Source organism: Muscardinus avellanarius, assembly GCF_963383645.1.
Source record: "Muscardinus avellanarius genome assembly, chromosome: 8".
NCBI classification, from domain to species: domain Eukaryota; kingdom Metazoa; phylum Chordata; class Mammalia; order Rodentia; family Gliridae; genus Muscardinus; species Muscardinus avellanarius.
In genome coordinates this window covers 9,706,928-9,721,942 of record NC_137794.1, presented here as the reverse complement: position 1 = coordinate 9,721,942, position 15,015 = coordinate 9,706,928, and the positions used below count along the sequence as shown (strand labels likewise).

Below are 15,015 nucleotides of genomic sequence, written 5' to 3'. Positions count from 1 at the left end.
TGAAAAAAGCATTTGACAAAAGCTAACACCCATACATATTTTAAAAAAAACTGAAAATTTTAGGGAAAGAAGGAAATTTTCTCAGTGTCATTTAGTCAATATTTTATAAACCTGAGGTCAACATCACACCGAATGGGGGAAAACAAAATATTTCCTCATAGTTTTTCTACAATCTTTGTTGTATTTTGCCTTCAAATATTCAGTCTGAATTGTGCTTTTCAGTAATCTTGCCATGTTTTACTGCTCAAATTGAATTTAAAATTGCGCATTTAGTATGAGGCATGATGGCCCACACCTGTAATCCCAGTACTTAGGAGGCTAAGATAGAAGGATCACAAGTTCAAGGTCAGCCTTGTTAGCTCATCAATACCCTCCCAAACCCAAAAGACAACAACAACAAAACAAAAACAAACAACAAAAACCCTGTTTATCTTGGTCAGAGGTGAGGCACCAGTCTTCAGGAGAAAACATTCAAATCAAGAGACATCTTGGGATTAATTAACCTGGAATCCCCTGGTCCAGCATCCTTATAGCTAATTTGTTGAATTGACCAATCCATATCTGGTTGATCAATTTTCCAGCCATCCTGGCTCCAAATTATTACCCTTAGTGATTGAATGGCTTGGAAGACTGCCCCCCTTTTCAGTCTTCTTTTCCCTGCCATATATCCAAGACATTGTTACAGTTACGCTTTATGCAATCTCCTATGTTAAATATCTAGCTATATTTCTTCGCCGTATGCACGATAAGGAGGCTGATGTGGATGGTAGCCTGTCACTTGCCGAAGGTCGCAAAGAGAAGCTTGAAATTCACATTTCAAATTTTCCTCTACTCATCAGATCTCAGAACCTCTCTTGGTGACATCACTGGGTTCTGTGACTGATATTAGGAACACAGGCATGATCATCTCCTGGTCTCATTCCCTCTCTGCTTCCAAAGAGCAGCATGAGCTGTCTGTAGCCTGTTCACTCAACGTGTTTTTTTCCAAGAAGCAGATCTATTCTTTTTCCTTCAAAGGGAAAGATCTCTGCCTAGCAAAATAAGCAAGAATAGCCAGCTGTATGCATGTATCACCCATATTAAAACTGTCACAGCCCAAACAGAAGAACCCATTCCGAAAGATGTTAGCATGCCAATTCTGGGCTTATGAAAATATCTTCTTTTAATTACTTCAGTAATGTTTTTTGTGCACACCATATTGAGGAAATTTCATTTTTGTGACATAATGGCAAAGGAGAAAAATTTGCAGAGAAAAAGAAACAGTTTTTCAAAGAGCTTTAACAGAGAGGTAGATTCTCAGATCTATTAGATGGAGAAGATATTGAGATAAATTCTGTGAGGGGAATTTGCATTTAGAAAGGGAAGAGTTCTAGTACAAATGTTGGCTGAGAACACAAACACAATCTTCATGATCTGTCTCCTGAAAGGACACATTCACACACACACACACACACACACACACACACACACACACACACAGAGGCACACATACACAAACACACAAAGAAAAAGAGAAGAAAGAAGACAAGAAGGAGAAGGAAGAGGGGAGGAGAAGAAAAAGAAGTTCTCTTTTGTTCTTTATTTCTCTTCCTAAAGCAGGATGCACTATGTATGTATATAAAAATACATCCAAATACAATGTATAAGCTGCATCCTCAGGATAGACTAGGCCTGGCTCCCACAACCAACAACCTGCAAATCTCAACAGCTTAAAATAGCAAGGACTTATTTCTAGATTGCTCTTTTTGCCTGTCTGGTTGGCAAGGACCTATTTCTAGATTGCTCTTTTTGCCTGTCTGGTTGGCAAGGACCCAGGCTCAGAGAACGGCCTCTACCTTGTATGCTGCCTTCTAGAACGCTGTTTGTATTTCACATCGTGTTGTACTATACCTTGAAGTTGTCATTGATTTAAGTGAAAGTACTATTATGATTTTCTTTCAAAAGACTTAAAGTTAATTTTTAGACTAGCTGCCAATATCAAGCTACCACAGGAAAGAAATCTAGTATTGCTAACAAGACTATTTTTCAAGATTCTGTTTGACATAATAATAATAATAATGGGTTATGTGATAAGCACTATCATAATTTTTTAGAATTCATTCAATTGTCATAGCCACCTCATGAGTATGATACTTGCTGTGGTTTTCCCTTCCAGAAACTCACATAGATGTTTAACTGTCTTTGTAATGGTACTGAGGTCGGGGGTGATTTGAGAGGTGTGTGGGACATAGGCTTCTGCCCATGTAGTCCCTGAAGAGTGGGTCGGCTTTTCTGATAGCAGGTACCGAGCGGGTAATCTTCCGTGGCCCTCTCTCTGCACAAGCCTGCTTGACCTTCCGTTTTCTGCTATGTGTGGAGTAGCATGGAATCCTCATTAGCATCCCAGCAGATGTGGCTACTCCATCTTTGACTTCCAGCCTCCAGAACTGTGAGCTGAATAAACCTCTTGTCTTTATAAATTACCATATTTGGGGTATTATAGCACAGCCACAAAAAAGAGTCCAACAAAATACTATAACTTAAACTTCCCTTTCTGCAAAGAAGAAAAGATACCAAGGCAAGGTGAGGTTGACTTACTTGACTAAGGTTACAGAGAGTTTAAGTCACAGAGCTAGAATTTGAACCCAGGCAGTTTGCACTGAAAAAAAAAAAATCAGTCATGAGAGTAACCATGAGAGGTACAGTCCTTCATAGCAGAGTAAAAAGGCTTGACATTGAGACGGCAGAAGAAAGGCAGAGACACTTAAGGTCTAACAATCAATCTGCACAATGGAGGAAAACCTGTGTTCTTTTTGTGCATATCTAAGTTTACCACAAGTGCGCTGAGTACAGGCGACTTCATTTAACTAAAGCTATGGAGATACAGGGAAAATGGAGCCTGCCTCCTTTTCAGCAATTTTGGTGCAAAGATGCATCTTTCCTGAACAAAGGCCAGAGTTGCAGCAAGAGGTCTGCTGTCAACAGGTGAGCATCCGAAACATCGGGCGGCTCATCTGCCCCCAGTTTCCTCAGGAAGTCTTGGCTGCGCCTGAGTTCCCATACGGCAGTCTTGACTTGCAAAGAAGATTAATATAAAATATCAGTCTAAGGCTGCGTATTCCCAGCCTAGATCTTTATCTCAGAATCAAAAGGGGGAATTTATCTCCCGTGACTCATGGTCACTGAGGAGCTGGGAACATTTCCCTGGCAGGGAGAGTTGGCAAAAATAGTCCTCCTGGATTTCAAGTTAATTTGACTAATTCTTTCAGCACTTGTCAAACGGGACTACTTTTGTTTAGGTAACAGAACAAGCTGTTTCCTCTGCCATTTCTCCAGTGAGCAGTATGGGCACTTGTGGTGAACACACATTACTGCTAACTGTTATGATGTTTGCTGTCAAATTCATTTATTTATACAACTGCTGTAAAAAGCCTCAGGCCCGTAAGCAGCCATGAAAGATTTCAGAGTCATGGTGTGGGGTCACGAGAGGGAGCAGAAAACTCTCCACTCGTTATGAGAAAGAAACTGACACAGGAAATGGTCACATATGGCGCAGATTTATGGTGTCCGGGGCTTCCCATTCAAAGCTCATTATAGCCACGGCTCAGAGCCGGCCGGGGTAGAGTCACATTCATTTCAGTTTTGGCATCCAGCAGAAATTACTGCTGCCGCTTCCAAACGAGGGCCGGAGAGGTGATAAGTTTATCATTCTGGGGAAAGAGCGTGCCAGGAGTTGAATCTGTAAAGAATGCTGATGGCTGCCTTTGAGCTAACCTCACGGACGCTGCTTTGTTTAAAGCTGGCAGGCAAGGTTTGATAAAAAAAAAAAAAAAGAGAGAAATAGAAGGTAGGAAAAAAGGATGAGATGGGGATGAAGAGATGGAAAGTATAATAGAAGGAAGGAAGGAAAAGTTAAGAAGAGGTGAAAGGGAAATCATCTTGGATTTTAGTTTTTTTCTTCTTTTACTAGTTGAGGAAATGAGAAACATATGCACACACGTATGTATGTATATTTGTCTTTCTCTCTTGACTATTTTTTTCTAAAAACATAGATTCTTATGAACACCTTTTAGCATTTTTTTTTTTGGTGGTACTGGGGTTCCTGGAAGCCCTTCTACCTCCGGGCTACACTCCCAGACCTATTTTTACATTTTCATTTGGAAACAGGGTCTCCAAAGCCAGCGCGCGCGGCTGGCTTCGAACCTGCGCGATCCTCCTGTCTCTGCCTCCCAAGCGCGGGGATTACAAGCGTGCACCACCACGCCCAACCCTTTTAGCATTTTTTAAACCTATAACTTGCCTCTTCTGACATCTTTCATATGAATGCATGCAACACTTATCAGTGCTATGTCAGACCACAAAGCAAGAATGAAAAAAAGAAAAAGAGGAACATGAAGGGTTTTTTTTTTTTTTTCTTTCTTTGTTTTCTTTTTGCAGGCCTAAGAATGGAACCCAGGAACATTCTACCTCTAAGCTACATCCCCAGCCCCATTTTTTATTCTTTATTTTGAAACAGCATCTCACTAAGTTGCAGAGAGCCTCACTAAGTAGCCGAGGCTGGCCGTAAACTGCGATCCTCCGGTTTCAGCCTCCCAAATGAAGCTGTTTTTTAAAAACATTTTTTCTTCTTTTTTTATTTCAAGGAATATAATAATAACAAGCTTATATTTATTGGCACATGTTTGTCATGAACTCTGCACATGTATTGTCTCATTTAGCGTTTCCATCAGCCTAAGGATTGGATACACATCTTAATTTCTTTGGGAAAAACCAAGTCAGAGAAAGGATTAGTAACTTGTGTATGGTTTTGCCGCTGCAGAGTAGCAAAAGCTGAATACAGTGCAAATCTCTCCAAATTTAAAACCTCACCTTTTGCTTGTTATGCTGACTTTCTGAGCTTCCTAAACTTGCACCTACCTAGGCTGTTTTCAAATAATAAAAAATCATGACTGGGACCATCTCCATTGATATTGATAGGTGAAATTGTATTACAGCAAAATAGAAAAAGTATAAAAACAACTTCTAAGACTTATTTCCACTAGCTTATTAATGATAACATTTCAGCCTAGTGAAAGGATACAGAATAGTCTCTGGAATTTGATTGAATGGCCTTCCAATAACTAAGTTTTTTTTTTAATTGAGAAGATTAAAAAAATTAAAAATGATGGATTCAGAAGAAAGGTGTATTAGATACAGACGTCACACTTCTGCCAACATTCCATCTTCATTATAATTCAATTACTTTGATTTCCTGATTGTTATTTTCCTCATCATAAAACTTGTACTAAGAGATAACAAGTAGTGGTACACATCTGTGCTCCCAGTACTTGGGAGACCGAGACAGGAGGACAGACACAGCAACCCAGCGAGACCTTCAGTAACTTAGCAAGAGTTATTTCAAAATGAAACAACAAAAAATAAATAAATAAAGGTCCAGATAGAATGGACCTTGGAGGTAGAATGCCCTTGGGTTCCATCGTTAGTCACACACACACACACACACACACACACACACACACACACATAAATAAATAAATAAATATTTATTTATTTACTTATTGCCCATTGAAAGAACTTAGCCAAGATCTTACTGGCATCCTCTGCTTTGTGCAATGACTGCTTTTATATGGTTTTTTATTTTTCTCCGATTAATTTGTAAATGTGTGTCCCCATGGAATATATTTATATTGAATCCAAGGATTTTGATGAGATTGCAGGCAGAATGGAAACAGGTAGCTCCTGAAGTCTGTTGGTGACCTTCATACCCGCAAATGTGTGTGTCCCCCCACACAGCTTCCTCTCCTTTGCACCATCCGCAGCCCTTCAGATGACCGTGTGTACACTAGAGCATCTCAGGACCCCGAGTACTGAAAGACACTTTACTACACCACCACTAGGTGTTAGTCTGGTCTTCCTCACCCACAGCGCAGCCAGAGGCTACCACACTCCTCAGTGTCACGGTCTAACAAGTGGTGAGAACTAGTTTGGAAATACATTCATTTTTAAGTTTCAGGAACTAAAATTTGGATACAGGTTGGACTTTGTTCAACCTAATGCACTTATATTTCCTAAGTTACTTATGCTAATAAGTATTATATACTAATGATAATTTTTACATTTAAGTTATTTGCACAAACAAACATGTGTGAGGATAAATAAACATGTCTGTCTCTTTTCTGATAACTAGAGCTGCCACACACGGTCACTCAGCAGACAAGACCTCTAGTACTAGACTGCAAATCAAAGTCCTGTCTTCTGTCGCTGGTGTTGACTCCATTATGTGTAATAACACTTCCAGTTTACTTTTGCCTTGAAAATACTACATACCTCCATTATTTTTGAAGTTTAAGAAAGGTAATTTTTAGACAGCTTTCCTCATTTTGAAAAACCAGACTGATTTTTTCCATTTTCATTATGGCCAAAGCATACTTGCTTTGCTAATTTCTTTTGAAGACCTCTCTCCCTCCGTCTGTGCATGGAGGAGCACAGCTCTGAGATCCTAGAATATGTCTCCTTGCAGCCCCAGGATGTGTGACAACAAATATAAATGGGGGAAAATCCAACCTGTCTTCACTTTACTTGACTTGTAGCCATTTGTATTTGTTAAATTAGAAATAATGAGCTATAAATGTTGTTTGACAGAAAAGAATTGTAAATGATTTCTTTTCATTTCTAGAAAATAAGGGAATGATTATATATTTTGTTTTTGTCAGAATCTCCTATACTTTACTGTACTGTGAATTGTGGAATCTATCATAAAATAGCTAAAAAAGTTATTGAGGGAAATGGTGGTGTTAACCTCGAGGAAAAAAAAATCATTAATGTTGATGTATTTCATTCAATCTTAAACATATAAATTTTTCTCTTTTGTGGAAAACAGGAAGATGGAAGGATTCTATGTGCCTTTGAGTCAAAACATTTATTTTAAAAATACTTTTTTTTCTTTCCCTCTGATCCATTTTTCTAAGTAAAAGATAGAAGTTGTTTCTCTTTTTTTTTCTTTTCTTTTAATTTTTTTTCCCTAGCAAAGACGACCCCTTTGGCATATTTTCTTTTCAAACGTGAAATGAGGTGGAAAATCCTCATTTCACGACAGGAAGGACAAATATTGACACAAAGTTAATATTTGTTAGGACCCTGGAAACAACCTGAGTGTACATACACACTCACGCATGCAAGCCACACTCTCCTTCCTCCTCTCTCCTCCTCCAACCGAGCAGATCTAACTCACCTCCTTTCTGAGATTTCAGGTGCATGGCTTCTAGTCTAGGGAAAAGTAAACAGAGCATCCTTTCTGGCTGGGATATTTTAGGAAAGCAGCGTGTACACAAAGTGAGTGCCCATGTGTGCACATGCACACACAAACGCTACCTGCTTAATCTAATTTCCTCCCCTTCGAGAGGAGCTTCTGGACTTTATCACTGCACTTGTACATCTCGAATCCAGTAGCATATGCCAAGCCAATGCCCACTGGTCACTCAGCATTCATCAAGTGCTGTCCACTCCTGCCTGTTAGAGAGGAATGCCCTGGGGTGTTGGGCGGCTGCCCTGACAGGCTGTATCCCTTATCTGTTCACATTGATTATCAGAGTCAGCTGTGGCCAGAGCTAGCTTTTCCTCCTGCTTCCCTCAGCCCCTCTTACAAGCACCCCTGCCTGGATTTTCATGAGGAAATAATCAGATTAGGCCTTTCACGGTGAGTTCATATGGAGTTCTCTTTCTTCAGTGTGCTACTAACTGAATAAACGTGCTTAGTGGTAAATTGTAAATGACATTATGATTACCAAAGCCAGCATGGGTTTCATTTAAAAGTGATCAGAATTGCAGACCACAAAAATTGTGACTGGCAGTAAGACCACTTGGCAAAGTGGGAAAAGAAAAGACAAAAAACGAGCGAGAGAGATAATCATTACTCAGAGCTAACCCTTCTCCAACCAAGAAAAACAGAGGGGAAAGAAACCTGCAGGAAGGAAAGAGGGATCACTGTTGAGGAGTGATGTCACTGTGTGGTCTACCTGGCTGTGTGTGTAGTCCCCTCTTGGTAAATTCTGTGTGTGTTCCTTGCAGTAATTAGGAGCTGCACCCATTCAGCATCTCCAGAAAACCAATGTGTTGCTTACCTGTGTTCTATTTTTGCCTCCTGCCAAAATTTAAAATACTAGGATTGATTAACCCCAGCAACTACCTGCAGAACTTCAGCTTGTATCTAAATACAAGTGCTATCATTTTTCTCCTGGTACATGTTAAGAAGCTCGGAGTTATCACAGTTATGCATCAACTGTGCATTTTTACAATTTCATTTTGATTTTTAGACTGGTTTATTCCAATAACATTAAGGATTATTTTAAAGTAACTGACTTTCAAATGCACCAGAGCATTTCCTTTGTATAAAATCCTTAATATCAAAATTCACTGAAGCTCCTGCTAGAAGTAAGTTTGTACTACCAACCATGACTGTATAATTAGTGGGATTATGTTTTTTTTTAACGTGTACATTTTTTCTTCCTTTACAAAAGGAAGATTTTCTAGTTTACTATAATAATGTACATAGTATATAAACCCCCATGTGTAAATGCTATCAAGTGTCCCTTTATCCTTTATCTCCTTCATAAAGAGGCTGAGGAAATCACATTTCAATCATCAGTGTCATTCTACTGTCAAAGCTTCTGCTCTGACTGCTGGGAGACACAGGGAGAGAGATATTAATTTTATAAGCTTAAGTAGCCTTAAAAATAACTAATTTGTTAATTATCACAGAGCATTTTTTTTGCAAAGTGTTAGCAAAAATTGTAAACAGTATATGATTTTGGAAGATGAAATCTCTTTTTCTGGAAGATTTTGACTGAAAAATAATTTAAGATTCATTTACTCTTACATTATATTAAAATGGGTGTAGCCTTAGTTCTGTGGGAATGTGGAAAGACAGCAGGGTGAAAACATTTTATAATAACCGGTTTGTTAAAATTCTTTTCACTTAAAAGAAAACATATGTTGTGCTCTTAATATGATTTGTCTCCTTCAGAAACTCACCTTAGGATTTAATCCCTATTGTGAGGCATTATTAGGGTGGAAATTTAATACAACTATGAGGTTTAGTGATGAGGAATTTGGAAGTCGATTAAGATTAAATGAAGTCATCAAGGTGTAGGTTTCATGATTGAATCTGGTGGTTTTATAAGAAGAAAGCAAGACGTGCGCATGCGCGTGTGTGTGTGTGGTGTGTGTGTGTGTGCGTGCGCGCGCGTGTGTGTGTTACCAGGTGATGTCCTGTCATTCCGTACCACCAAGAGACTTTGTCAGGATGAAGGTCAATCCAGAGTTGGTTCCTGCACCTTGCACTAAAACTGTGAGCTAAAATACAACTTTTTTTTTACAATTTAGCCAGTCTGCCGTTTTGTGTTATTAGCAAGAGAAGACAAAGCTAATTACCAATTATTTGAAGGTCATACTGGTAAATTTTTATCTACATATCACAGAAATCAGAATGGTTTCGTTTTTTCATAGTAAGGTGTTCATGCACAGAGGTTTAAAACAAAAAGCCGTGGGGATTAGTAATAGAAAATAATGCGTACCATTGATACCACACTTTTCCTTTTGAAATCAGGAAGGTAATTGGCTAAGTTTATTTTTATTTTTTCTTATTAATTGTTTTTGGGTGCTACTGGGGTTCCTGGAAGCCCTTCTACCTCTGGGCTACACTCCCAGACATATATATATATATTTGGAAATAGGGTCTCTTAAGCCAGTGCGGCTGGCTTCAAACCAGTGTGATCCTCCTGTCTCCGCCTCCCAAGCGCAGGGATTACAAGCGTGCGCCACCACACCCGGCATAATTGGCTAAGTTTATGCAAGCAAATAGTTAACACGTGTTTGAGAAGCCACACGTACCTGACATTTAATCCCTACTACCAGAATAGCGTTTACTAATAATAGTAAGTCAGCTGAATCTTTTTAATTGAAGAGAGGAATGATACTATAACAATTTTTTTTTACCATTAAGCATGGTAAATCTACTCAAAGAAGCACAATGAATGTTAATTTAATTCCTTGCCTCCATTTCTAAGGCCTATAATCCAACACATACAAAATCCAGTGCATCATGAAGATGTGTTACTTGTTCTACTCTATTACCTCACTCGTGATTTTGCTTATGGAATAGATGCTTGAGCTAGACTCTTCAAGTTATACAAGTTGTTTGCTACACACACCCTCTCAAACTGTGTCCTCTCAAACTCACACATTCAAACTGTCTTCGATTCTTCCAAATTTAAACCTGTTTTCTTCTTTCTCTTATCCTCGCTCTGAAAATTCTGACTTCTCTATGTCCATCTGCAGCATGGGTGGTCTTATTCTTTACTATCTGTGTCACTGATGAGTAGGCAAAGAGAGGCCTTGAATCTCCAGGACAGAGGTGGCTTGGGGTACCAGACATCGTGGTAAACTGGCTCCTGGATGGAATATGTAAAAGTAAATACATGACAAGAACTTTAATATATTGCCAATAGAGCTCCTGCACCTTATTACTACAAAAGGGTACTTGGATCATATTATGGAGTGCTAGCTTTAGTTATTTTTGCCTTAGAATCACCTGTTCCAGGAATGGAAATACACAAAGAAAACTTTATTTTCTTACCTATGTATTCATTTAGTGAATGAATAAATGAATCAAAAAACACTTTATAAAAGCAGAACCTATTGCGGAGAATAGGTTGACACAATCAATCGTGTGATTCAAGAACAGATGAAAATGTATGTACCTATGTCCAGCCACAATTTCAATCTTGTGAAGTCATGAGAAAAAGTTGAATTTAATAAAATTTGTGACATATTTTATTATTTATTTTGAATTGGCTTAAAAGTGTTTTATCTATAGAGTATAGTCTTATAACTAGATGCCTGGAAAGAGCATATAAAAATGTTTGGAAGAAGAGGAATGTTGAATAGAGCATTACATGCTAGTCAACTAATGCCTGTGAAGGAACAAAATACCATGTTTAAGGAAGAATGTCATGTTTTGTTGTGATTTAGATATGAGTTACAGTTCTCAGACAGATCTAATTTTCTCACTTCTCTGTTTTATTTTGTTTCTCTTTTTTAGTGCACTGGTTTCTGCAGTGATATTTATTACTCCCTTGCTTCTACTTATTTTGGGTTGGCTGTGTTCTTTCTCTGACATTTTTTTGTTTGTTTCATTTTGATATGGGGTCATTTGTTCCTTTACAACTTTAAATAAGTTATAAATGGTGTGAGGGGAGAGGGAGAATTGATGAAGGAAACACTTCCACCGACACTGAGTACATATACAAAATTATCAATGCCAGTCTCAATATCATGTTTAGGGAAGGACAGGAAAAAGTGTGATGGCCACGGAGAGCCTCACCAAGTGCTGAGTATGTGTACGTCTCGGTCACTTTGAACTCCATTATGTTGTGAGATTACAACACACCACTAAAAGTTTATTAAAAACAAACCATAAAAAAGGTAGAGATGACAAAATTATACATAATTAGGGTATATAATGTGATGTATTAATACACACTCTAAAATGATATTATTATATCATTTAATGATAATATTATTGTGAAATTAATTAGCATATTTATCACCAGTTACTCTGTACTCTGTGTGTGTGTGTGTGTGTGTGTGTGTGTGTGTGTGTGTGTGGTGAAAACATTTAAGATTTATTTTTCTAGGAAATTACACGTATACAATATATTAGCTAACTATAATTGCTGTACATGAGATCTTTTTCTAAGTTCTTAAAATATACCATAGAGCATTTTACTTTGATATATGAGTGATCAACACTGGAAATATCTCTCCAAGATCTGTTTACACTCAACATCTATTTACTTAGATTATCATAAATACTTCAGGAAATTGTGAATGATGATAATGGTAGATTGTAAGTCATCTTTTAGGGATTGTGACTTATATATCACTTATTTTTCCCTGTTTTACAGGTCCATTTAGAGAAGAACAGAAATGCACGTACCAATCAATGATACAAGGCTTTATCTGCAAACAGACTGACCAAGTTGTCCTAATCCTTGATAATGTTGATATTGCTTGGGCAATCCAGAAGACGTACCCAGTTGTATCTGTTACCAGTGGATTTGTTGACATATTAAGTAGGGCAAATGACAACACCCCCTGCTCTACCTCTAGGTCTGTATCTACTTTCTATTCTGTTTTACCCACCAAGCAAATCACCAAGGTCTGTTTCATGGATCAGACTCCTCAAGTTTTACGTTTTTTTCTACTGGGGAATAAAAGTACCTCCAAGCTTCTCTTGGCCGTATTTTATCAGGAGCTCCAGAGCCCCCACATTTTCTTAGGGGAAAGTTTTATTCCACCTACTCTAGTGCAGTCAGCGCCCTCATTGCTGGATGAATCTCTTGGTGCCAACTATTTCAACATCATGGATAATGTCTTGTATGTCGTCCTCCAAGGAGAGGAGCCTGTTGAAATACGCACGAGTGCTTCTATTTATTTGGCCTTCACGGTGACATTTTCAGTTCTAGAGAAAGGCTGGGGAATGGTGATGCTTGAAAGACTAACTAACTTCTTACAGATTGGCCAAAACCAAATCAGATTCACTCATGAAATGTCTGGTAATGAAGAGATCTTATGGACCATCGCTGACAGTAGAGCAAAGAGAAAGCGTAACTGCCCAACTGTGACTTGTACCACTCATTACAGAAGAGTTGGTCAACGTAGAACTCTCATGATGGAAATGAGCTCAGATACGGTCTCGCCACCAACCACTGTGGAAACTGTCTCAAAAGTGATTGTCATTGAAATTGGTGATCTGCCAACCATAAGGTACACTGGACTGAATACATCCTTATCAAGTGACAAATTACAGAATTTGCATTACCAGATTGTTACTGCTCATCAAACTGGAGTGCTAGAGAATGTTCTGAATATGACTCTTGAGGCCTTACTGGTGACTCAGTCAAAGGGAGTCCTGGGCTATGGGTAAGTTCTAATCATAGAAACATCCAAATGAAGGCTGATTTTTAAATCATTTTATGGATACTTATTAATTACACAGATTGGTTTATTGTGACATATTTGTACATACATAAAAATGTAATTTGATCAATTTTACTCTCCAACACCTCGGTGGAAGACTTGATTTCTTGAGTTCATGTTAACATATATTGCAAATGTCAACCTATTGATACTGAACTACATAATCTGTCTGCTATTTAAGATAAGAATTAAAACTCAAAAATCCATTTAAAAACTTAACTATTGCCGGGTGTGGTGGCGCACGTTTGTAATCCCCGTGCTTGGGAGGCAGAGACAGGAGGATAGCACAGGTTTGCAAAGCCAGCCGCGCTGAGTTAAGAGACCCTGTTTCCAAATAAAAATATATAAAAAATATAGGTCTGGGAGTGTAGCCTGAAGGTAGAAGGGCTTCCAGGAACCCCAGTACCACCAAAAAAAGATCTTAACTATTATATTTGGAATTTATTATTAAATCCACTTTCTTCAAGACTGTTCTATTTCCCAGGGGTTGGGAGACATGATGATGATGATGATGATGATGATGATGATGATGATGATGATGATGGTGGTGGTGGTGGTGATGTGTAGTGCTGGGGAGTGAACCCAGGAGCATTCTACTTCAGTGAAACTGTGACATTCTATGTCCAGCCTTATTTTTTATTTTGAAATAAGGTGTCCCTAAGTTGTGGCAGCTGGCCTTGAACCTGTGATCCTCCTCTCTCAACCTTCTAAGAACTGGGATCCCAGGTGTGCACCTCCATGCCCAGCTCAAAGTACCTTAAAGGGAAAACTATGTAGGAAAAGATTTTTCTGGGGCAACTTGTTTTCAGTTCATTAGTTCACTCATTAATTCATGTAATGAGTTTTCACAGTGAGTTAGGTTCTGGGGTTGCTAAGGTGAAAAAGATACTTAGTTGGTAGTGTTCTTTTATTTTATTTGTGGCAGTTCTAATAAATAAACAATTAATATTTAATAGGTAGTAATTACTTGTATACAACCATATCCAGTGAATGTAAAACTCAATAGAACTGAAATAAAAAGCAGAAGCAAAAAGAGACTCCTTCATAATTAGAAGCATATTCAATTAATGAATTGATTGTTTTTTATCCACAGAACAAGCTATCTACATAAAAGCTTAGTGTTTTTTATTGTATTTTCTGTCTTTAAAATGGAGATATGGGTTCTGTTTCCCCTACCGTACATTAGATAAAAAGAAAAGTCAAGCAAAATTTTTTCTGGATCTGCTCCATTTAAGAGCTTTGTACATTGTTAATTTAGTTAAAAAGTTCATATCTTTTTTGACTATTCACAATCTAGTCAATCCTTGATATTTTTCCAAACACTAATCCATCTTACAGTAATTTTTTTTCTTTCCTTTAGCCTAATTTTATCTAGATTTCACTGAGTTTTTTTTATAAGTTTATTTTATGTATGTGTATCTAAAGAGGAAAATATGTTCAGCCCATTACTTAATTTTACTTAGATTTATCCTTCCGAGCTTTTATAAGCTATCATCATTCCAAAATGATTGATTTTTATATTATATAAAAATACTTAATGAACATTCAGCCTGTAACTAGAAAGAAAAGTTAATGAGTAGAAACAAACAAGGCACATCTGAGAAAGAAATGTATTGGTGCATCCTGCAGAGAAGATCTGGCACAGGTTAGATATATACACACACATACGTATGAGCAATATCATTCTATCATGGGGTCTTGAGACAGCTTCAGAGGAGAGATCACTTTTATTTATCACCTACCATCCGTCATAGCGATCATGATTTCAGTTCTGACTCAGATATTTCTGATTTAATAAGAAACTGCTGACTGTGTATATTATACATTGATTTTCTGTTGGGACGTGTTATATCCTCCATCTCTCTCTATTTCTCTAATATTTTAAGAGAGTTTTTTTTTTCCTTGACATATGGAGAAAAGTAAATCTTCCATAGATTAAAAAAAGGCTGCCTCTTAAGGGTATGTGAACAAATGTTTACAGGGGAGAAATACCATGTT

At 37.9% G+C, this 15,015-nt stretch overlaps 1 protein-coding gene across 1 annotated transcript in view; it reads left to right on the top strand.

Moving 5' to 3' along the window:
- Positions 1-15,015, top strand: part of PKHD1 (PKHD1 ciliary IPT domain containing fibrocystin/polyductin) — a gene marked incomplete at both ends in the record, with an annotated part of 452,539 nt that overhangs the window by 400,322 nt on the left and 37,202 nt on the right. Inside the window, one exon of the mRNA XM_080700604.1 lies at positions 11,943-12,960. Within this exon, the coding sequence (XP_080556730.1) occupies positions 11,943-12,960 (1,018 nt within the window). The remainder of the gene's footprint in view (positions 1-11,942; positions 12,961-15,015) is intronic.